Raw genomic sequence first — 24,713 nt, 5'->3', positions numbered from 1 at the left:
TTCCCCCCTCCCGCCCCCTCTTCCGCTGCACCCCGCCGGCGCACCCCGCCTCCGGGCTGCGCACCCTTTCTCCTCCTCCGCTCCGGGGGGCGCTGGCGGCCCGCTCGGCGGGGACGGCCGCGGCTGGGGAGGGCCCGTGCACCGTGGTGGCGGCGGCGGCAGCGGCGGCGGCTCGGCGGGGACCCGGACGCAGGGCGGGAGGGCGGGCCGGGGAGGGAAAGGGCGGGCGCGGGGCGGGGGGCCCGGCCTCTTACTTCATTCTCCGCCGGAGCGCCTGGTTTCCTGTACGTACGTCACCGTTCATTCAAAAAAAAGAAGAAAGAAAGAGCTCCTCCGAGCGCCCGCCCGCTCGCCTGCCCGCCGCCCGGGTTAAAGGCGCCGCGGCCGTCCCGGGGAGCGCGCGCGCGCTCGCGCGGGGCCTCGGACACTGGTCTGGGTGGCGGCCACCCGCGGGCTGCGCTGGGCCCGGGACCGTGGGTGGCGCGGGCCTCCCGGGCGGCCGCGGCTCGGTGGGTGTGTGTGGGGCCTCCTCCTCGGCCTGCGGGGCTGGCTGCTGGGTGGGCGCGCCCACAGCAAGGGCCGGGCAAGTGGCAAGTCGCCTGCACCCTATCTGAACCAACCAGTGTGGGATGTGCACAATTGCATGGGCCCTTTCTAACTGTGTGCATGGGGTGTGCGCAGTCCAACGGGCCCTTTCTAACCGCACGTATGGTGTGTGCGGTCACTGTGCACAATTGCTTGGCCCCTTTCTAGCTGCATGTGCAGTGTGTGCACAGTCACGTGGCCCCTTTCAGTGTGGTGAGTGCACAATTCCCGTGGACCTTTTCTGTGCATGGTCCCAGGAACCCTTTCTAACCGGGTATGCACAACCAAATAGACCTTTTCTAACTGCAAGTGTAGGCTGTGCAGTCACATGGACCTTTTCTGTGTTCAGTGTGCGTGGTCACGTGGTCCCTTTCTGTGTGTGGTATGTCTGCACAGTCCCACTGACCCTTTCTGTATAGTGTGTGCACACCTGAAAGGGCCCTTTCAAACCACGTGTGTGGTGTATCTACAGTCACACTGACCCTTGAAACAATGTGTAGTTTGCATGACCTGTGCAGCAGGTGTGTATAACCCATCAGGCCCTCAGCTGACCACATCTGTGGTGTACGCTCGCAATAACAGAACACCATCTTGTCAGCTCTCAGCAACCAGGGACCTTGCTGAGGCATGCATGGGTCTCAGCACAGTGGTACCGGTGTGCTGCCCTCGGGTGAAGATGCAACTCTCACAGTCTCCCAGATAGTAACTGCAAACGAAAATAGTGAGAGCAACGTTAGCATGCTTGTTTCTCCGGCTTTTGTGTCCTGACACCAGAAGTAGTGTAACTTGGAACAGGTCTGCGTACTCCTGCTATCGAGGAGAAATCCAGAGCCGGCAAGGCATGCTCCTCAGAGGCTGAGGTCTCTCCTTGTCTCTTCTTAGTCGGCTGGTGGCCAACTGATGGCAATCACTGATGCTCTTGGCCTGTTGAACAGTCAAGGGAAATCCCTTGTGGAATGCTGAGTTGCCATGGAGTCCAAGCAGACATTTGATGAGTACCCAGGCCCTTTTACCTGTGTCCCTGCGTGCTCCCCTTGGTGAACACGGCCAGACCTCTTTGTGGGCCAGTGAAGAGGAGAGCAGTGGTTTTGAGAGCTTAAATGCATTCAGGAACCGTTTTTCCTCTGCCCTCACCATCATCGCATCGTGTTGAGGCTGGCCCCCAGGAAGTGCTAGCTGCCATCTTTCAAGGCTGTGGTCCTACCATGGCTATGTTAAGGTTTTAGATGTCCTAAGCTCTGACTAGCAGCCAGCCCATTTGGGCTTCACCTCAGCAGATGCAGCCACACAGACACGTGTCTGTCCTCACAGGCACACACTGTGTCACAGCCACCTGTGTGAAGAGCTGAGAGAAAAGATCAAGCAGATAAGTAAATAAAGCACCAAGAAAAACTGTTCATTCACAGCATGGCTCTGTTCATTCACTACTTTCGTTTGCTACACAGGGCTCAAAAACAAATCACGTGTGTGCGGTGGACAAGTACCACAGGCTCACTGGACGACTATGGTCACAGAAACGAGACGGATGCCTACCATGTATATAAACACATCCAGACATCATCTTTTTCTCATCCCAAGTCTAAAAGGAGGTATTTAATCGATATATTAATTTTTTATGTGTACATGATATGGGGTGGTGGGGAATGTGCCCTGGCACAAAGGTCAGAGGACAACACTGAAGCTGTGAAGCCAGCACTCCCCTTCCACCTTTATTTATTTACTTGAGCTAGGGGCTCGTGCAGCCCCGATGGACTTTGAGCTTGCTATGTAACGAAGGATAACCTTGAACTTAACGATTTTCCTGCCTCCCCCTCCAGAGTGCTAGGACTATCGGCATGCACAGTGACCCACCCGTTTGTGTGGGGTTGGGCTTTAGGCGTGCTAGGCTAACAGTGTACCAACTGAGCTACATCCTCAGCCTCCACAGTGTTTATTTAATAAAATACTCGCTGTATATAGCACATCATTTTTTTTTTCTTTTTTCTTTTTCACTTATCCCACTCTGTTAGCTACCAGACTGCCCCGTCCTGTGAGAATGGGTGTCCTCATACAAATCTGTTACTAAAGGGATGAAGAGGACCCCTCCTTCCTAGCTTCCTGATTGGCACTGGCACCGCAGGGGAGGTGCCTTGCACTGGGGGAGGACTGAGGTTCTCACAGAAATAGCAGAGAGGGCACTGGTTCTATAAAAACGGTTTAGGGATCCTCTCAGAACCATATCTTAACCCCCCAAACTACTTAAGAGGAATTGAAAGCTTTTGTACTTTTAACACCCAGCACTGAGGTGAGGAAATGAGAGGACAAGACTCGGGGCACACACGGTGGGGGAGTACTTCTGCAAAGGGAACAGCCAGGATAAAAGGATCCCCTATCCTCAGAGAGAGACATGCTCCCCGACTTCCGCTGAAGTATCTTCCCAGACTGGGTCCTCCTATGGCATCCTGACTGCCACCTTCTTGGATAAATGTATTGTGGCCCTTTCACTTCCTGAGGTGGCTTCCACCTCCAAAGAGTCCAGGGCCCAACCTTTAGCGCCTCTGCTTTTCTGCATCCTGCCAGAAGGAAGGAGGGAAAGGATGCAGAGCTTGCAGACAGACTAGACGGACTTAAGTGTCTGCAGGGCCTGCTTGCCTTTTCATTCTCTGCTAAACAGGGAGCTTTCACTGCCAGGCTGCCCCCTGCTGGTTGGTGCTTCACAGGGTTACTCAGAAGTTCTCCTGAGGATGAATGTGAAGGTTCCCCCAAGTTTATGAAACTGAAAAAGAATACTTTATAAGGAATATAGCACTGGTTAATGCAAGTATATATGAAGTCTTTCCAGCTTTGGAACTTTTAACAGAAAGTGAGGGAAGAGGCCCTTCACAGAGCAACATTAATAATAGAAAGATGCATTTTACAAGTAGCTATTTCGGTTATTTCCTGTCAAAATTGTAACAAAAAATATGGTAGAAACGAATCTGGAAAGTGAATAAATAAGAGACAGACAGGCTGAAACTCCATATAACCTGAATAAAATAAACTACTTAAAAACTATTTCATAGGCCTGGAAGGTAAGGCAAAGGGCTAGCTTTTAATTTCCCAGGTCCTATGTACGCATCAGACTCCTGTGCAGAGCAGTGCTATGGCATGGTTTGGCAAACACTGCATAAGCCCCAGGGGTGGTGTTCCCAGTACATGCAGGCTCAGACCTTTCTTCCCATGACTGGCCACACATTTGTCTGTTCTGTGCTGTCCAGCCGTTCTTGTCATAACTGGGAAACACTTTTATCAGATCTAAGCAACTAAGTATCAACTTACCCTAGAAACTCACCTGACTAGTTTACAGTGGATCCTAAGCCTCATAAACCCATCACAAAAAAAGCCAGAATCTCTATGAGCCATGAACAAGAAGTCAGCCACACTGGCATTCAAATTTAATGGGGAGCAAGGGCCTGGGTTCTGAGTGCCCGCCTGTGTGAGGCTCTAGGTTAAATGGCCAGCACCAGAACAGCAATTCAGAAACAGGGGCAAATGGTCCTCACTGTTGGTTTACAAAACATAGCATACAGAATTGACTTTCAAATGAATGGCCTAACATTTAAGGTGAAGGAGGCCAAGAGGAAGAACCTGTCTGACACTTTCCAAAGTCTGCTTGTTTCTGGATAGCAACGGCAGTGGCTGAACAAACGAGTGGGAAGTCACCATCCACACCAAGGGGGCAGAACTGACATTCCTCTGTGCAGTGACTACACTTGGTTGCTTTTTTGCAGAGCTCAGGGTCTCCTGGACATTAACTGCAAACAAAAATAGTTAGACTAATTAAAGCTAGTGTCCTTGTTTCTAGGGCTTTTCTAAGTTACACAAGCGGGATAACCTAGAACAGGTCTGAGTACTCTGCTATGGAGGCGAAGTCCAGAAGCAGTAAGGCATGCTCCTAGAGGCTGAGGTCTCTCCTTGTCTCTTAGTCTCTTAGTCGCCTGGTGACCAACTGATGACAGTCACTGATGCTCCTGGCCTTCTGCTACCTCCCTCCATCTCTATCAAGATGTCATCCTTCCTGTGTAGCTCCCTTTCCTACTATTTTCATATGGTCATACTGTTTAAGCCTAATAACCGTGTCCTCACCTGAGGACACCAAGACCAACCCTATTTCTAAAGGCCAAGCACTTCAACATCTTTTGAGGTGATATTATGTCTTTAATGAGGTGTCTTTCAAACAGATGACGATTACAAGCCTCAATCTGTAAGGCTGAGGCAACATTAACATGGAATTCCAAGGGACACCACAGCCTTTCTGAAACGGAAATCTAGTTCACTTCTGCTCAGTGGAGTTCAAAGGCTACACTCTCATTCCTTTCTGACCCCATCTTCCCAGTCCTGCCTCTCCCTTGCCCTTCTCCTAGCTGTATTAACTTTTCATGGCTTTCTTGTCTTCTTTGTCCTTATTTTCCCTTTGGCAGTTCAGGGGATCAAACCCAGGGCCTCTCACATGCCAGGCAAGAACTCTACCACTGCGCTGTGTCCGATAAGTTTCTTCGCATCTTTTGCCCCCACATTCTGTTCCTTTCTTTAAAACAAACCCAACTTCCCATCTCGAAAATTCCTATCAGTTCCTTAAGTTTCAGCTCAAACACTTCTATGAAACCAGCCCCGACTGCTACAGAAAGCCTTCAGACTCCACCCATACTCTGTAGACGTGGTTTGTTTTAGACGCTAAGAGCTGAAAATACAGAAGCCTGAGGTAGAATCCTGGCTCCACTGATTTGACAGCTGTGATCTTGAGCTGGCTAATGAACCTCTTAACACCCGTTCCCTCATCTATAATGACTGTTACTCGTAGTACGCTCAGACGTATAGTTTCATGAAGATTAAAGAGCTCAACAGTGAATGCCTTAAAACTTATCTGTTCTGTACTCATCACCATAAATAGCTTAATCAAACTTCCTGTCAGTCACAGTACACTTTCTGGCTATTCCCTACTAGATTATCAATCACATGAGGGAAGAAACTATCTTTGGTATATTCCTTGCCTACAAAAGCACTTGACATCCAAATCTTTGTGACATAAAACTAAATAGCTTCTACCCAAAGAAGTGAGTGATGGTGGTTTCTCTTCCTCTAGGAAGACATATAGCATAAGGATATAACAAGAGATAGAGATAAGGATATTGCAGACACCAAAGGGGTGAGGGGGTAGAGAAGAAGAAAGGACTACAGTCACCAGAAGGGGCAGGAAAAGTACACAGGTGATATCCCTGGTACCTGGCCAGCAGGCTCACCATTGGAATTCAACCAATGTATGTAAATCAAGGAAAAATTGGGGTTTACATAAACTCATTAGTGAAGTGGAAATCAAGAAATAATTTTTCTTCTAAACATTCAAACATCCAAATTATCGAAGTGATATCACATGTCATTTGAAGATAAAATTTTCAAATTTAAAGAAACGTTCAGCTTGCAATTCAAGATTCCCCCAAAATAATATACTTAATGAAACATCTTTATAAAGCTCATCATTGAGTGTAACAAATAAGAGTAATTTAAAAGTATGAAGAAAATTATATAATCAACACACAGATGAAGAAAATGTACATAGTAAAATTTAACAGACATATTAATTAAAAAATATGAAAGAACTTGCAGCAAATAGGAAATGAGATACTGTCAACCTAAGAAATGTTATCTATGAAAATCTTACCAGTTGTCTTACATACAGTAGTGAGATAATTGAACATTTCCCCCTTAAAGTGAGGAAAAGCAGCAAAGGAATACCTGCAATTAAAAAGGCCTTTAAAGAACATCCTCTCAGTGTGAGCAAGCATGTCTCCTTACAGCTTAGACAGAGTTCACAGAATATGCAGGATCAAGGGTCAGAAAATCTATTTGCATATGAAATGTAACTGTTCAAAAAGCTTTATTAAATTCCATATTTCTTAAGCTTTTACTCACACAAACAGACCATAATTGAAATAAATGTTTAGACTCCTAAGTATATATCGTAAAAATATTATTTCCTAAAAATAATAAAAACCAGGTCTTGGGCAATGCCTAGGAAGCCAACAGACATCATTATAAAAGACTTTTCTATTTTGATTAAGTATCTTCAAAAAGACAAATTCCTAGAAAAATAAATTCTCAGATCAGTAAAGCTTGTTTCCCACTTATTGTGTGTGTGTAATTAAACAATTCAGATATTACAATTATGTTACAGTACTGCCACATTTGTTACAGTACCACCCTACAGTACCACCGTGCCACTGTACTCCCACAAAGGCTTTTAAAGTAGCAACCCTGTCCTAACATGTATCAAAACAGCTATGTGCTTTTTGTCAACGTCTTAAGAGTTCATGCCTCAAACAAATATAAAATATAACGGCAGTTCTCTCCTTTTCAAGATATCAAGCCCACAGCCCTCCATTAATCTAGCAAGATCAGATCAGCAGGCTCCAGTCCAGAACTGGAGGGTGGCAGTCAACAGGGGCCTTTAAAGCTGAGATCCTAAGGACTAAGGGATATAAGAAAGACACAAACATCTTCTAGCAAAAAGTATGAATTTAACTGTGACCAAGACACATTTCAATTAGAACACAATGTAATAAACTTAAATATGATGACATAATTCACTGTACAGCCTTCTAGAAAGACAAATGATCCTTTGAATTGGAGCAACTGTTATAAAAATGTTCTCATCAGTTATCAGAAATTGATCTTAAAGGTTTTGCTTTCAGGAATCAATATGTAGTTTAAAAGGTCCAGATAAATACATACCATTCAATCATATGTAAATATTAATTGAAAGAGACCACAACAACATTCTAAATCATCACCTGTGCAAATTACTAAACTTTAAAACTATAAGAGTAAACAATTTTGATAAAAAATGTTTTTGCCCTACACACCAGGCACACACCCTCCCACACAATCACTTCCCTAGTCCATGACCTTTTTTTCTTTAATAAATAAATGAGGATTGTTTCCTATTCACTCTCAATTACAAAGAGTCCCTAAATATATGTTGGAATTTATATAGCAGAATGATAATAATTTTCAGAGAAACTTAAGGATATACTACAATAAAACAGTATTACCCAAACTAATAGCACAGACATTCAGAACTGACACACACAAACTTATGGTCACGCAGAGGAAACAGTGTAACAGAACTAGAAGCCTAAGCGTTAGCACGAGGTAAAGAATGGCATGTGTTCAACTCTGGGTGGGTGGCTGGGAGGGGGGGGGGGAGCGGGGAGGAGTTGATGATTCCCCTAGCATTTGGACAATTGCTTCCCAATCCCAGCAACCATTCTTTTTGTGAGCAGAAAAATGTGATACTTCCACATCTGGGATAAGATCACACCTTTTTGGGGCACTGCTGAAACGCTGCATTCCACGCACTTATTTCAGAGTTCACAATCAGCTGGACTTTTCAAAGGTAACGTAGAGCACGTGCTGAGGTACAGGGTATTGTGCTGAGGTACAGGGTATTTGCATGGAGCCTGGTAAAGTCAACAGACAGGTACATTATGCTGATGTGACACAAAGAAAAACAATATTCCCACATCAAGTTCATCTGTACTTATGGAATCAACTTTAGAAGAAAAAAAATAAAGCCCATTTCAAACTTTTGTGAGTAAGGGTGCTGAGGCCTCTAACACCTTGGACAAGATTCCTGCCATGGCATCACGATCCCTGCAAGCCTGATTTAACCTGGGCTAGGGTCAGCACCGCCCACCATGACACAAGGCTCTTCAATTTGTTTCAGGCATGATCCACACAGTCATCCTCTAGCTAAGGACTGTCTGAAAATGGTACAATGAAAAAGCTAACTGTACTGTGTCTGATGCCCTCTTGGCCTAGATTTTAACAGAATAGTGGAAAGTGCCAACTGTCTTAGAACATTTATAGGAAAATAAAGTTAGAAACTGTCCACATAGGAATGCAGTTCTTTCATCAGGAACCCGTCCAATGTGACCGAAGTTGCAAACTTTGGCTAGATCGGACTGGAGGGGTCTTGGAACTATCTTGGCATTATCAACCTACTCCTGTAAACAGCAATGAAGTTATAACAAGCAATGCATATAATAAAGAGTATCTTCTGTAACAATATCTAAAATATGTTCTCAGATCTTGATAAAAATGGAGCCATTAAATATCTTATTAGTTAAAATCTAAGTCACGATAAAGTCAAGAGTTTGGCTATTTCAGAGAGCAAAAATGCTTGGCTCATAGACTATGGTGGTGCAAAACTGTACTGCCAGCACTCGGGTGGCTGGGGCAGAAGACCAAGCCACACAGAGGTTAAACCCATCTTTTTAAAAGAAAGAAAGAAAAAGAGGGAAAAAAAAGTTTGTCATAGCAGTAATTTCTAAGTTGTCAAACACTTTTTGTTTGTTTTTTGTTTTATAACACTTAGGTTTTCCTTTGAGCGTAGAGGTACTAAATTGGAATGCAGTACTTTGTATATAAGGAGGACAGGACTGGGAGCTGTCCAATGGACAGAATGAGTGGGGACAGAGGCTGGATTCATCATAGGCACTTGACACAGATTCACTCAAGGAATGGCAGACCTGCAACCCCTAGCACATGCCCACAGGCTGCATGCAGCCAGAGGGCGAGAAACTTTTTACCATGCTAAAGATGCTGCTCAGAGTCTCTGTGAAAGACAGAGCAGCTGAACACCTCACTTCCCAAGAGAGGATCTTCAAAAATCAGTCATCTTTTCAGAGTAATAAGACTGAAAAATACACAACCTTTCCTAAAGTTACAGTATGCTGTGAGGATATGAATGCCATGCTTTTAAATTTTTTTTTTTTTTACTTTAATGAATTCATGAATTTAAAAAGCCAAGTCAAAAAAAAAATCTGTGTTGGTCTCCATCTTTTGTTTTCCTTTGTTTTTTTTTTTTGTTTGTTTGTTTTGTTTTGTTTTAAACAAAAACATTACAGAATAATTAAAACTAGAAAGAGAGATAAAAACAGAGAGGCTGAGCTGGAATGGAATTGTGAACTTCAGGTCATCATGGCTATTGAAGAAACTGTAAACTTTTAAACTTCTATGAAATTTTATTTCTCTTCAGAAAACATGTAAAGAGGCTGCCTTTCCCCATGAGTGAAAAATGAAAACGTTCTAAGCATTAGTCTTAAGAAGACAAGGACACCTGATTTGCCTTCACAAAGGACTCATCCCTTGCCTTCCTCTGTGCTGCTCTCTCATCCCCCTTGCATCTTACGGGATCAAAGAGAGAGAGAAGCCAGCTTCACTAGCAGAAGGGAGTCCCAAACACCGCACAGAGGTGCTGAGGGCCAGACTCGGGCTACATCATGGAAGACACACCTTGACTAACATACACTGAAAAATTATATAAAAAATTTTTGAAGATTAAAACCCAGACCATCTTTCATGAAAAATTAAAAACCAAAAATCAAAAGCTCTCAAAAGTTAATGTGCCACAAAGTGCATTTCTTGATCCCTATGGGCCAGAGGGAGGATAAATGAAAAGACTGAATTTGCCATCCTGGAATTCCATTCTTTACCCTGTTTTCCTGCTATTCGTTCTCACGCTCTCAGCGCTCTACCTCAAAGACCCAGAAACCAAATGGTGCCCTGGTCCACATTTGCATAGTGTTGACGGTAATACTGTAGAGACGAACTTCTGCCCCTCTGCTTGCAGCCAGATTTCCAAACAGCACTGGGTCCACTCTGACACATTCAAAAACAAGACACTGAGTCTGGAGGCCAAAAATCGAGTTCCTTTAGCAGCACAGTATTCAAATCACTGCATTCAGTCTTTGTCCGAGGGGCAAGAATTAAGCAGTTTTGTCTACGATTTCAGGTTTTGCTTTCTGCACCATGCAGCGGCGAACTATATTATCAAAACTTCCAAGGTAAAACAAAGCAATTGTTCGGAAAAGGCCCATGGTGACCACCTGCAAGATAAAGGGAGACCTTTCAGCTCATCGAACAGGACAGTACAATAGCCCATTTTAAAGTAGTTTAGTCTCTACTAAACAGTTTCTAGGACACATCTAATCTTCTCTAAGAACAAGTATAATGAAAACTTTGTAAATGCCAGTAATTCCCAAGAACAGAATACGTCTGCTTTGTACACTGGATAGTCTGAGCTGGCCAGACAGTCAACAATATTTGTCTGAATTAACAAAATCCAACCATACAAAGAACAAAATGGGTATTCTCAGAAGACAGGGTTATAAGGCCTAGGGATGTGCACCCCAGCACTCCAGATAGCCACACCAGATTCAGGAGGTTTTGGCTAGCTTATGTTCTGAGTACTGAGCCCTTTTGCTGGGTGCTGAGGTCAGTAAAGTGAGAAATGTATATTCCACTCCTATCTGAACTGACTTGTTTATTTGTTGAGACAAAGTCTCAGTATGTGGCTTAGACTGGTCCCAGCTCCTCATCACCAGTGATCCTCTGGCCTCAGCCTTCTAAGACGTTGTGATGACGGTGGGCACGCACCCGGCTTATAATGGGAAGAGAATCAAGGAAGAAAGGAATCCCTGTCTTGGGGACAAGGCAGCATTACCCATGGCCACCATCCTTCCCAGTGACAGACTCTCACTACAGCAACTCCAAAGCCTCACGGAAAAATACACATTTGCAGATATGCAAGGACTGAAAAAGCACTGTCTCCCAGGTTTCTTTTTCCAAAGAGAGTAAGATAAGAAAGTGAGGGGTCACCAAAGTTAACACTATCATGTGATCCGGTGTTCTGAAATTTGCAAATATCTCAGGGGCAAGGCCAGCAATGAAGTGACAATAAAATAACAGGCTGGGGATGCGGCTCAGCTGCCTAAGTGTGTTTCTAGCATGTAAGCAGCTCTGGCTCCCATTCCTAGCACTAAAATAAAATAGGCCTGATGGCATCCACCTGAGATCACAGCACATAGAGGGAAGACGCAAGAAGGTCAGAACTTGCCTCTTTGTTCAAGGTCATCATTTCAAAAAACTTAAGGGAAAAATAACAGAAAAGGACAAAGAGTAAGACTGTAACATTCGGCCGTGAAGCCAAAAAAGTTTTGTCAAGTACAGATCTAAGCATGATGATAAACCAGCTGTGCAGGGACAGGAGCAAGGGGAGGAGAGTGTGCAGCAGAGCCAGCCCTCCTGCTCCAGGCTAATGGCAACAACATGATGCAACAGGATGCGGGAGCACACCCCAGGTAGTGGTCAGAGAATGGAGGCTTTGCTGACACAGGAGTGGCTGTCTCAGAGATGAGCACACAGACAGGCTGAGGAGGCCGTTTTCTCAGAAAGCCTCAGGTAAGGGTATGAGTGAGCGTAAGGGGGACTTCCGAGAAAACTAAACGGAAGGTGGGAAAGGGCAAACAAGTAAAAAGAGGAGAGGAGCCAGGGTCTCGGGAGCAGATGAAAGAGGTGTCTCTCGGGAGAGCTTCAGAGGAGTGGCATGATGCCACATGGCCCTGAAGCAGTGGACACATGACTAGTAGACACAGGAGTGACCCAGAGTGTAAACGTGGGCTTCAGTGTCAACTCAAATGAAACAAAGGTATTACACTTGGCATCACTTCTGTGAAGTGGCATTGGTAAGAAAGGACGAGACTGCTGGTGGACAGGGGCAGGCTCTATGCTCTGACCCAACTTGGGCATCCTAGAACTCCTGTTTTGTGTAGGTGCTGGCTGCTGGGTACAGTGACAAGAGTGACATGGGTCCTGTCCCCAATGATCTTATACCTAACAATGTTTACTGTTAGACAACCATATGACAGGGCGTGCATTTCAGAACCAGACACAAGGTTAGGAAAGGGCCAGACGAAAAACGCCTCGGGAGTTATCTGAATGTACCTTACACAAATCGTTACAGACCCCAGCGCTCTGTCCACAATGATCCTTGGCTTTGTGATCCCAAACATTCCTTCCATTGTAGCTCTAATCATTCATCTGCTATCAGCATTACCTCACCCACAGCAAACTCCTCAAGGGTTAGCAAACCCTTTTACACCTAAGTCGCTGGGGAAGACAGGTAACTGTATCAACAGGAACTAAACTTTCAGGCCTGAGAGATGGTTCAGTGGTTAAGAACACATGATGTTCCTCCAGAGGGCCTGAGTTCAATTCCCAGCACCTAGCTGGCAGCTTACAACTCTGTAAATCCAGTTCCAGGGAACCCAGTGTTCTCTTGCAGCTGCCACGGGCACTGCACACACATGGTTTACACACATGCAGGCCAACCACTCACACACATATATTTTTTTTAAAAAAAGAAATTAAAATTGAATTCTAAGAGTTGAACTTTCATGGGTACTGGATCAAACTACTAAGGACAGGGTGTCTCTGTTGCTACTAGAGTGTCCTCAGCTTAGCTATCAGTGGCTTGCTACACTAGAAAAGCATTTCTAATGTAATGTCTAAAGAACAATGCTACCCCCACACAATTCCACATCAACTATTACTTTTTGAACACTTTAGATCATGGATTCTTTACTGAAGACATGGGTGAACACTCAACAACAGAGACAGCCCTTCATCCACTGCAGGGCCTGGTACCTCACTTCTACCCAGTATATACCCTTAGCCCAAATGTCTACTTATTATTGGTAGAGAAAGAAAAAGACTCTTATGTTTAAAATTATTGCACTCTACTCTAAATCTTTTTTCTCACAGAAGCTGAATGAGGTTTGTCTTGTCATTCCATCCATTTTGTCAGTCTGTATGTCCATGTGGTTGCTGGCAAAGAAAGGGCTTACCTGCTGGAGTCCTTCAGTGATGGAAGTCACTGGTGCCATGCCACAGGTCAGGGAGGACAGCATGTACCCATCCGAGCCAATGGAACTATTAAAATTCCCTTGCTAAAAAAAAAGAAGCAAGCAGAAGAGTGGTCTGGGGTAAGCTTAAAGGAGTCCCTTCAACACTGGAGAAACAATGAAGTACGCCCCTTCACTTTACATGGGGATTGCAACTTAGAATATACCAGAACTAAAACAATGGACACACAGACTTAGCGCATATCCGGTTCTGAAAGAGTCCACAGATCCCTGTGGGTTCCAGACCCTTTGAGGGTTCCTAGGCACAATACCACTGTCAAATAATACTGAGACATTAGCCGCTCTCCACCTTTGTACTGATGCACAAAACAGCCACGGGGTAAACCAGAGTTTTTGTTAGTTTGGGCCAGTGGCACGAATGCAGTATATTGCCACTGCTACCGTAGCAACAGAGAAAACACAACATAAAAACAGTTTTTAGGAACTTGAAGACACATCTTACTTAAAACACCTGAATCATTTTATTAAACTGCGGCCCCTGAGGACATCTCTCCTCCATACAAGTTTCCCCATTACCCTCCCTTAGCTACAGTTAACCAAGGTCTGAAAGGGCAAGTGTGAAGTCCCAGACACAAGGGATTCCTAAGTGTTCAAGTGCATGTTGTCTGCACAGTGCACTGGCATCTTGGGCTGCCCAGCTCTGTCAGGCCTGAGATATGTGTCTCTTCTTTGTTCATTGATATAGTCAAGGGCTTACTCCATTAATTAAACTGATCTGGGGTTTGTTTGTTTTCGAGACAAGGTTTCAGGGTATCCTGGATCTCCCCAGGTAGTTGAGGATGACCCTGAATTTCTGATCCTCTTGCTTCCGCCACAGTGCTGTGATTACAGGTGTATTTTACCATACTCAGTTTATGTGGCTAGGGAGGAACTAGGGCTTCAGGCATGCTACACTTTCACTCTACCAACTGAGCCCCATCCCCAGCTAAGCTTTTCCAGACACAGCATACACAAGCACCATCCTACATTTAGGCTCGTCTTGGTCCATCTCCTATAGAACACCAGGAGGAGGGCTCCTGTTTCTCCTGTGACAAAAAGAAATTCACTCCAACTGCTTCTGCTTAACTGGGACTACTAAAGGATGGTTGACACCTTGAAGAAAAGGCCTCTTGGAATGGCTGAGCTGAACTTCCTGACTTGGGTTTGAGGCATAAATGGGGCAGATGAATGAAGTAAATTTGCGGCTTTTAGGAAAACCATACAATACATATGTGGGTGATAATAAAATCTGAACTTTTAGGGAAAAATTAAGAATTATGAAAACTTTATCTAGCAGCATGAGACTGTTGTGTTTCTGATTATTTCCCTGATCTCTGATGAATGTGACTTTTGATAGCTCATGGATTCCGTATTTTCCAAATGATTAATGCATGTTTTCAAATGATGAGTGAGTAAAAGATCCATTCATCATTCATGCGAGACTCAGATTTTAATGTCACACAGAACAAAAAGTTCATTGGTGCAATTTCTAATTTCACATTGCAACCAACGTTTGAGAAACCCCTATTTGTCAAGTTGGGGGGGGGGTTAATATTTTTAAAAAATTAAGAAAATTATGCCCATAATTATTTAAAAAGCTTAGTGAAGTCTTCATCCTCTCCCAACTACGTCTCTTTTTAAAGTCAGAATTTCTTCACGTTTCAAAAAAGGATGTATTTTAACAGACTGGCCACAGAAGCGGACATTGAGAATCCAGCTGGCATCCATTAATGCAGACTTGTAGAGGCTAATGAAAACACAGCAGCACTCTTCTCACTGAATTTTTGTTAGAAAATAGTTATTTTTCAGCCAGGCATGGTAGTGCATGCCTGTAACATCAGCACTTGAGAAGAGGAAGAAGGGTCAGGAGTTCAAGGTCATTCTCAACTGCAGGTTTGAGTCTGAAGCTACTGGAGCCGTGCATTTAAGAAACTACAAAAGCTTTTGCCACTTGAGTATGAGGATCTGATTTTGATGGCCAGAACCCAATGTAAAGAAAGAACCGACTCCCCAGATTTGTCTCTGACGTCTATCTTCACACAGCACACTAACATATATCACACATACATACACAGCACACACATAAACAACATTAAAAAAAAACATAAGTAGGTAAAAGAGAGGGAAGCTCACAGCTGCCTGTAACTACAGTTCCAAGGAATGTGATGTTCTCTTCTGGCCTTTGCAGGCATTGCATAGACACACACACACACACACACACACACACACACACACACACACTCAGGCGCAAACACATTAAAAGAACAAATAAATTGTTTAAAAATGTGGTAGAACTTATTTCAGTTTTATTATTTCCTGTTTCTCCTATTTTAGATTTGTGTGTGTGCTGTATGTGTCTGTGTGTGCACACACATGCCGCCTGCTGCCTGAGGAAAGTGGTGAGCCTCCATGTGGGTGGGGAGAACTGAGCCTAGATCCTCTGCAACAAGTGCCCTTAACCGCTGAGCCAGCTCTCCAGTCCCTATTGCTTGGGTTTCCGATGACTCTGTCTCCTGTCTCTTCCCATCACGCTCTGGTGGTGCTGGCGGGGGACCCCAGGACCATGCACATGCTCGCCTAGCACTCACCACTGAGCCATTCTCCCCAGGACTGCAACCAGGCATTTTAAAATCTACAGTTTCAGTATCTATTATGGCAAGTACTGAGAAATATAGGTGTGGTGGCACACACCTTTAATCCCAGCACTCGGGAGGCAGAGGCAGGCAGATCTCTGTGAGTTCAGAGCCAGCCTAGTCTACAGAGTGAGTTCGAGGACAGCCAGAGCTACATGGTGAGACCTTGACTTGAAAAGACAACAAAGAAGCAAACAAGAAAGAAATACAGCCCAGACAAAACTTTTTTCTTTTGGTGTCAATAATTTAACTTATAAAAATATAATGGGCTCAGGAGAAGAAGTCTGAAGTCTACCTCAGGAGATGAATCTTGCCCAAAGTGGAAGCTCTATTTGGGATTATTAAAAACCCTGATGGTAGGGCTGGTGAGGAGGCTTGCCCAGTGGCTGAGAGTGTTGGCTGCTCTTATGGAGGCTCATAGGCTTCCAGCATCATCATGAGGCAACACAACTCCTGTAACTTTAGTTCCAGGGGCTCCAATGTCCGCTTTGGGCCTTCCTGGGCACTGTACCAGCACACACAGTGTACCTGCACACATACAGGCACTTATACACACACACACACACACACACACACACACACACACACACACACACACTTTTCTGTTTAATCTTGAAAAATAAATAAAAAAAAAAAAGACTTGAGGGTTTGTTTTGACCTGAGAGAGAAAAGCAAACTAGCTGATCGTGGCCCCCATGGCACTGCTCTGTGCCACTAAAGGCAGCCAAGGCAACTATTCCCTACCCTGTGTGCATGTATGCGGGCATACGTGTGGAGACCAAAGGCCATCCAATCACTCCACCCCTATCTTTACAAAAGGGTCTCTAAATGGCGGCGGCCAGGCTCAGACTGGAAGGGCTGGCTGGCAATCGCCTTTCTCTGTCCACGCAGGGCCTCTGAGTGGCTGCGGCTCGGCTCTCACTGGAAAAGCTGGCTGGAAATCACCTTTCTCTGTACATGCAGGGCTTCGTTACAGACAGTTGCAACCGCACTGGTTTTTTTATGTCAGAGATGGGGATCTGAACTCAGTTCCTTGTGCTTTCACAACTTAACGAGCCATCTCTCCAGACCTGTTCTCTCTCTTTTATTTCTTTTCTTTCAATGTATGTTTGTTTGTTTACGTGTGTGCACCACAGCATGTATGGAGAGGCCAGGGGAAAACTTGAGGGAGTCAGCTCTCTCCCTCCTGGATTCTGAAGAACTCAGGTTATTAGGGTTGGAGGCAGGTCCCCTTACCCACTGAGTGGCCTCACTAGCCCTTTGGGTCTGTGGGTTGAAGCTGCTGTTATTCTGTTCCACTGAGCTTGGCACAGCATCTTTTTTCCCTAGAAGCTGCACCATGTTGTCTGGGTACCTCTCATGGCAATAGAGCCCAGATTTCCCAAAGCCACACAGGTTACTGAGTTTATGCACATCCCTTAGGTCAACCCTTGTTCTACACGTGGACTATTCAGACTGTGGTCAGAAAGGCTGTGGCACAGTGTTCCACAATGGATGAGGAGGCACATCATGGGGTATGGTGGGCGCAGCGGCCTGACACAGCACACCGTTTTATCTTGGAACATGAGGAAAGTGGGACCAGGGAACAGGAGGGGAAAGAAAAACCCATCCTGAGCACAGCAACGAAGTCTGTAGAAGATCTCAAAGTGTGGGAAGGGAAAAAGTGGACACCAAGCCTGATGACCTGAGTTCAATCCCCTGCACCCACATGGTAGGAGAGAACCCTTCCTGCACGAAGGCAACATCCACATCCACACAGTAAAATTAAAGTTAAAAATGGAGAGCCGGTGACAGTCTTTACGCAGTGGCTATCGGCTTTCTGGGAGCTGATGCTCTCTTACTATTGCATGATTCATCCCTCAGCTAACAGGAAATCAACAGAAAGTCTAAGGGGAGGCTAACGTTAGGCAAATCTGACCAAAATCTGTTCAAAGCATGCTTTGCTTTGAAATAAGCTCTTGCATGCTCTTCAGAATGCCCCATAAATACAAACAGTGCAAAAGGTGACACCAGGGTTTTACTTACTATGGCATCTTTGACAATTTGTTTGGCCACCTGCTCTGGTTTGCAAACACCTGTGGTCTCTGAAATAAGCCGGGTCTCCAGGGGCTGAAAGTGGGAGAAATATACAAATCAATATCCATTTGCACTAAAGAAGTCTTATAAACCCCAATTTACAAATAATTATCATTCTTCTACCTTCGAACAAATTCGTTTGTTTTAGGCGAAGATCAATCTATATTCTAAATGAATTTCTACCTGTAGAATATTCATCTCCATTGGCAAAGCACAGTAAGGAAACACTTGCTGTTCTCTGTGGCGCAAGGTGGCTCTAGGGAGGACTGTCACAGCTGGAGTGACAGTGTGTCACAGGGAAGAAGGGCCCAGCCTATTACCAGCTGGACAGAATATGCAGAGGCCTGTCCCTATGACTGAGCAAACACGTTCAATCTCAGGACAATGCCTCCATTCTGGATGGAATCCACATCAAGCAAATGAGTAATGCTGGGAACAGATATAAACTCCGAGTGACAACAGTTCAATGTAGCACACACTGAAGAACTGTATCTAGTTGCCCAAGGACCAGCAGAGGAGGTGAAGATGCTGGCTATTTGAGATTCAGCAAAGTTCCTAGTTCGACTAAGAGATAGTTACAGGCCTGGAGCTTCAATTCCCAAATCACAGGTGTCTGTTCTTCAAAACACAGATAAAGGTCTGTTAAACTCAAGCTTGGTTCAGAAAATCTTGCCTAAATCCCTGCTTGTGGTGTCTGTTTCTCTCTCCTTCCCCTCTCCTTTTCTCTCTCCTCCTGCATTAATTCACATTAAAGCTACTTCTGTATTTACACTTTGTGTCCTAATTTACTTGTGAGCAATAATTTTTTTTTCGCTTTTCTCACTGGCTTTTCTTAGTAGCACTTTATACACACATTTAAACATTCTTCAAAAGGGAGTTTCACTGAAGCATTAAGCCATAGGAGACTAAATTTGATTCATCACATAGGCTTGAGGGGAAAAGCCTAGAACATATCTCTTCTTCCCTGTCTGGTTTTATGAGACAGGGACTTACTATGAAGCCCAAGCCTGCCTCAGCCTCCTGAATACTATGATTACAGGTATGCGTCACCATGCTCAGCTTATTTCTTCTTAAAATACAGAAGCAAAATGCTTCGCAGAAGTCAGTTTTTCTTTAAGAATTTGAGAAGACAAAAATCCCTTTAATGGTGCCACCATTCGCCCTCCTCCAGGAGTGAGGTGAGGACATGGGTATGTGTAAGCTGTACTCAGTTAGGAGGGTGTCTGCTGCCCCCTACAGGGCCCACAGATCAGTGTAGGTTCCAGTTACAATTCTGTCCGAAATTTTACTGTAATTAAACATAAATTTAGCATCAAATCTCAGCGAAGCCACTGCTTTTCTGGCTTCAGACTTAAGGACTGTGCAACAAATATTAAAGCCTGCCTAGCAGATCTGAGGCAGGAGGTTTGGCTTTAACTTAGTTCTTTAAAATAGAAATAAACTATAAAAATGACTGAACGCAACAGAAAATATGGGGGGTGGGGTCCTACATAAAAATCCTTTAAGAAACAAAAACAAAAAACAGGACATAGGCTACATAAACACCAGAAATTTATGCTACAGAGATCCATATACACTATAATAAGAGGGGAAAATAAAAATATAAAATAATTAAGTCAAAACTAAAGCTACCCTCAGTGTGAGGTAGTATGTTCTGATTGGCTTCTTCCCGCCCCACTTTATCTGTTTGCTATGTGTCATGGAAAGGGGAAAGAGGAGGAGCCAGAGGAACGAAGAGTGAAGCCTACATTCAGCTCAGGACGACTGAAAGTCTTTTCACATAACCTACACATCCAAGTGAGATAGATGCTAAGGGGGCTGAAATGAGCAGCCCTAAGCCATCCGCCCAAACAGGGCAGAAGGTCAACAGTGAATGAAGCGGAGGCTTACCTCTGCAGCCTCCACACACAGCTCTAGGACGCCTCACTGCAACAAAACAACTAGGCAAAATCAGGTGCCAAACAGTGAGTTCCCAAGACGGCTGGCATTGTTTGGTCTTGGAGAGCAAACAGCAGGCCTTAACTCTCCCAATGGCAGAGGACCACACTGGGAATGATGGGACCATGAGAAAAAAAGGAGATGTGCAAAAGGTAGAGCGCATGCCAGCGTTTCACAACTGGCAATCCAGCGCCTTGCTGAATGGGTTCACCAATGTGAGGAAACTATCACCAACTATAATCAAACTGAGAAGAGAAAGAGAACAAAAATAAAAGTAACTAACATCCAGACTGAAGCCCCTTAGAAATAAAAGAGACTTCACTGGGGTGGGTTCTGAGGTTTTAAAAGTCCACACCGGGCCCAGAGTGTCTCTCTGCCTGCTGCCTGTGGATCTGGACTCAGCTCTAACTCCAGTACCATGTCTGCCGGCCTGCCACCATGCTTCCTGCCATGATAATGGACTAACTCTATGAAACTTAAAGCCCCAATTAAACGATCTCTTTTACAACAGACCAGTAACTAAGACAAACACATGACAGAAAGATTCAAACTTAAAAAAAATCAGTAGAAATATAAATTTCAACAGAAAAGTTGAAGGAGGAAAAATGAGAATAAGAGAAGAAAGTAGGAAGATCAGCGCAGAAAGTGGGACACCTGAGCAATAGCTTCCGAAAGAATGCTGTGAGATGTTTTGGATGAAAAAATTATCAAAAATGTTGCAGAAGTGGAACTCATGAGTTGACAGAGTAAAGGGCTACCACGAAGGCCTAGCCCTTGAAACCAGAGCAGCTCACAGCAAATGACAGTTTAAAAAGGTAAGAAGGAAAAAGAGGGTCCAATAGTAAATTCCAGCACCAACACTTAGCTCTGCCTGTGCAACACAGGGCTGCTCAGTCACTGATGACTGTGTGAATCGATGGCGGTGGTGTGTGAGCTGTGAGAGCTGGTGGCGTGAGAGCTGGTGGCGTGTGAGCTGGGGACAGGTAAGAGGTGAAGCCAGCTGGAGGAAGTGGATCATGAAGTGTATGTTCCTGAGGCTATCGTTCACCTGCTTCTCTGTATCCGCTTTTCTCTGCTTCCTGTAAGGTAAACTGCTCTGCCCCACCAGTTCTCCCTGCCCTGATGGACTGCCATCTCTGAAACCATGGGCCAAAATAAACCGTTCGCCATTCAAGGTACTCTTCTCAGGTATGTGGTCAATGGGGTCCCCGCAGAAACTCTAGAAGCTAGAACTCAGGGAGAAATACCTGCAAAACTTTAAGGACCATCATTTTCAACTTAGACTTGTACCTAATAAACCAACTTATCAAACACAACAACAACAAAAAGAAAAAAAGAAAGAAAAAAAAAAGTACATTTTTATTAGGGCAGATTCTAAATAAATGTTACTGCTCATGTGCCCTTTCATGGAATGACTGAAATGCCACCAAAATGGGCAGGTAAATGACAAAAGAGGAAAACACAGATTCCAACAAGGGACAAAAAAAGGGAACCCTGGTATAGTGGAGTGCTGAGAATGCCAACCTGGAGGCCTGTGTCCTGACAGGAAGGCGGAGTCCCAGGAGAAGGAGCTCTGAGGGAAAAAGAATGAAAGCAACAGAAACCTGCATGCTCAAACAGCTCAGGAGACATTCAGTTCTCCCCAGTGAATGAGCTACAGATGCTCACGAAATTAAACAAATGCATACAAGAAACTGCCACTGTAGAAGCTCAGGCTGTAATAATATTCAGAGCTGCATGTAAACACAGAATCTGACTTCATCTGAGACAGCACAGGGAGGACGAAAAAGACCCATGGCTTAGATTTTAGCTTCCCCAGCAAAAAGACGTATGTATGTATGTATGTATGTATGTATGTATGTATGTATGTATGTATGTATGTGTGTGTGTGTGTGTGTGTGTGTGTGTGTGTATGTAAGTATGTATGTACTGGTTTTACACACAAGGGTGGAGTGGCTCCCTCTGGGGAAGAGAAATCAAAAGTGGGAGAGATAAGGCCATAGGCAGCTGTTGAAAAACTATAACCTATAAGAATAGTGTGCTAGAAGTTGGGAAAAAAATAAGTTAAACATTAAGAAAAAGGGGCTGGCGAGCAGAGAAAGGAAGGAAGGAAGCTTTGCCTGGAGAACCTAAGGAGGTCATATCTTGGCTCAGCACCCGGGACCCAACAGACCTAGTAAAAAAAAGCACTAACTGGTCAATGTCCGGGACCTAAAGTAGGATAAAATCAGAAGAGTTACACTAAAGACACAGAACAGGGCTAGGCAGATGAAGTGCCTGCCCCATCCCTGGCACACACACTTGCAAAGCGAGCCCAGAGGAGGCAGAGACAAAAGGACCCCTGTGGCTCAATGGCCAGCCAGCTCGCCTACTTGACAGTTCCAGGACAGTGGGAAACCCTGTCTCAAGGCCAAGGACACCACCTGAAGAACAGCCAAGGCTTTTCTCTGGTCTCTTTATGCACCCACATACCCAAACATGCACAGTGCATGCATGCGCGCGCGCGCGCGCGCACACACACACACACACACACACACACACACACACCACTCAAACCCAAACATGTACAACTCCAACACATAACATGCACAGTACACACATGCACACACATCACACAAACCCAAACATGTACAACCCTCCATACATATCACACACACACACATTCCAAAAAATACACACAGGCAAACATGCACAATCCCCTCTACACCAGTCATAAATACACACTTTCTGTATACACACACCATCACATCACACACACACACAAAATACATCATACACACACTGCACTCAACACACATCACATCATATACACACAGCACCAAAACATTACACACACAATAGACATCACATACACACGGTATACATTCCATCACAAATCAACACACATACAACATATATCACACACACACATATCACAGACATAGCACAGAGGGTGTTGTGTCGGAATACTGACCTTTGTCTTGTTTTCCTCGGCCAGCATTGGGGTGTCAGTATCTGGTGGGTAGGCCACGGTGACATACACATTGTAAGGCTTCACCTGGTCACATAAACAAGGTTTGCACTTTCAGTGTAAAAGCCACTTTGTATGCACCCCATTAACTTGTCTCAGGCGCCCTGACTCTTGGAACAGTGGTTCTCAACCTGTGGGTCACATCCTTTCGGGGGATCCCATATCCGATGCCCCACATATCAGACATTTACATTATGAGTCGTAACAGGAGCAACACTGTAGTCATGAAGAGGCAAAGACACAACTTTCTGGTTGGGTTCACCACCGTGCAAGGTGTATTAACGGGTCCCCGCATCACCGAGGCTGAGAACCACTGCCTTGGAAGAGGACGGCTGGCAGGCTCGAATGCACTGGGGACTCTCTCCATGAAGATGACTTAGTAATGGCAGCAGGAGCTCCCAGACCTCCAGCCCAGAAAATAGATGGGGCTAAAGTATGTCAAGCCACCCCCTAGGAGGTTCTTCCTGCCTGCTGACCACGTGGAGGCCGAGCGCCGCCCAGAGGGGACAGCAGATGCTGTATAAGCACACTGTGCTCATTTGAGCCAGGCTCTGGCCATGAACTGAGCGGTCTCAAGGCAGGACGCAGGCTGAACCCTTAGCTAGGAGGTTACAGTGCTTCTGCCTTTCCAGCTGCTTCCAAAATGTTATATTCATTTCACTTGCGATTCACTGTGTCTCTCTCGGCCTTTCCTGCTGTCCATTGCTGTGCCCAAATCCAGGTCCGGAACTCCACCCACAGGTCTGTACAACCACCCACAGAAAGCGTCATCTTCAACCTGGGCAGATCCCTAACAGAGGACCAGCCAAGCGTCTCTCCTACAAATTCCCTGCACACTAGTATTTACATACAGAAACTCTTCCCTCTGCCTTTTTCAACAGTAACATCTCTCGGTGGCGAAGCCCAGCCTAGTCTGACCTGCTGATCCTTCTGCCACGCTCTCCCAAATACTTGGGGTACAGGGGTGCACCACCACGCCAAGTTCCCCTGGTTTTCCTTACAGCTACCCTGCCTATTTCCAATCTCCCTCTAGCTCTTCCAAAACTGTCTGTCTCTGCTTTCTCTTCCCATTCAACTCCTCTACTGATGAATACCCCAACAATCCCAATGGACCTTCTGTTCAAGGGTCATAATCTCCTGAATACTGTCCAACAGCATTCCCTTCTCGTTTCTTCTCTTGCTCTGGGAACCAGCAATCCAAAGGCTCAGACCATCAAGTTTGCTTCGGCATGACTTTTTTCTTTGCTGTTGGCTTACATTTTTGTCCTCATAAAGACACCTGGGGTATTTGGAAGGGGCGGCAACAACAAGGCCAGCACTGAAAATCTTAAAGACAGTGCTCCACAGCCCTAGCCTTCAACTGGGCGGCCAGCCCTTTATCTCCCAGATTCCCTTGGTGACTCAGTTGTTAAAGCCTCGGAGAGAGTTACATAGTAAGCTCAAGAATGAAGTTGGTTCCCTTCCAGTGTGTCCAAGTCATGAGGGTCCCTAGCTTGCCCTTGTCAGGAAGTCCTGCCTTCCAGGCCAATCAGGCTTGTAAGTGAGCTGGCTGGGACAATGAGGAGTAAGTGATTTCTCTCACACTTGCTTTTGAGACAGTGACTTAATAAAACATTTGTCTTTCATAGCCTTGTTTGGTCCTGTATTAGGACCAGAGAAAAATGAAAGAAAGAAAGAAAGAAAGAAAGAAAGAAAGAAAGAAAGAAAGAA

General features: G+C 45.0%; 1 protein-coding gene across 1 annotated transcript in view; it reads right to left on the bottom strand.

Annotated features, from left to right (window-relative positions):
* Nucleotides 1-6,461: 6,461 nt before the first annotated feature.
* The window catches only part of Kdsr (3-ketodihydrosphingosine reductase), a 35,834-nt gene continuing 17,582 nt past the window's right edge, over nt 6,462-24,713 (bottom strand). The window contains exons 7-10 of the mRNA XM_055601258.1: nt 22,947-23,030; nt 18,005-18,088; nt 13,290-13,391; nt 6,462-10,490 (exon numbers count right to left, since the gene is read on the bottom strand). Coding sequence (XP_055457233.1) covers nt 10,371-10,490; nt 13,290-13,391; nt 18,005-18,088; nt 22,947-23,030 — 390 coding nt within the window. The 3' untranslated portion in view covers nt 6,462-10,370. The remainder of the gene's footprint in view (nt 10,491-13,289; nt 13,392-18,004; nt 18,089-22,946; nt 23,031-24,713) is intronic.

Source organism: Psammomys obesus, unplaced genomic scaffold (assembly GCF_907164565.1).
Source record: "Psammomys obesus unplaced genomic scaffold, mPsaObe1.curated_primary_1811, whole genome shotgun sequence".
Taxonomy (NCBI): Eukaryota; Metazoa; Chordata; class Mammalia; order Rodentia; family Muridae; genus Psammomys; species Psammomys obesus.
Note: the sequence above shows the minus strand (reverse complement) of the source record. Positions and strands in the feature narration are given on the sequence as shown.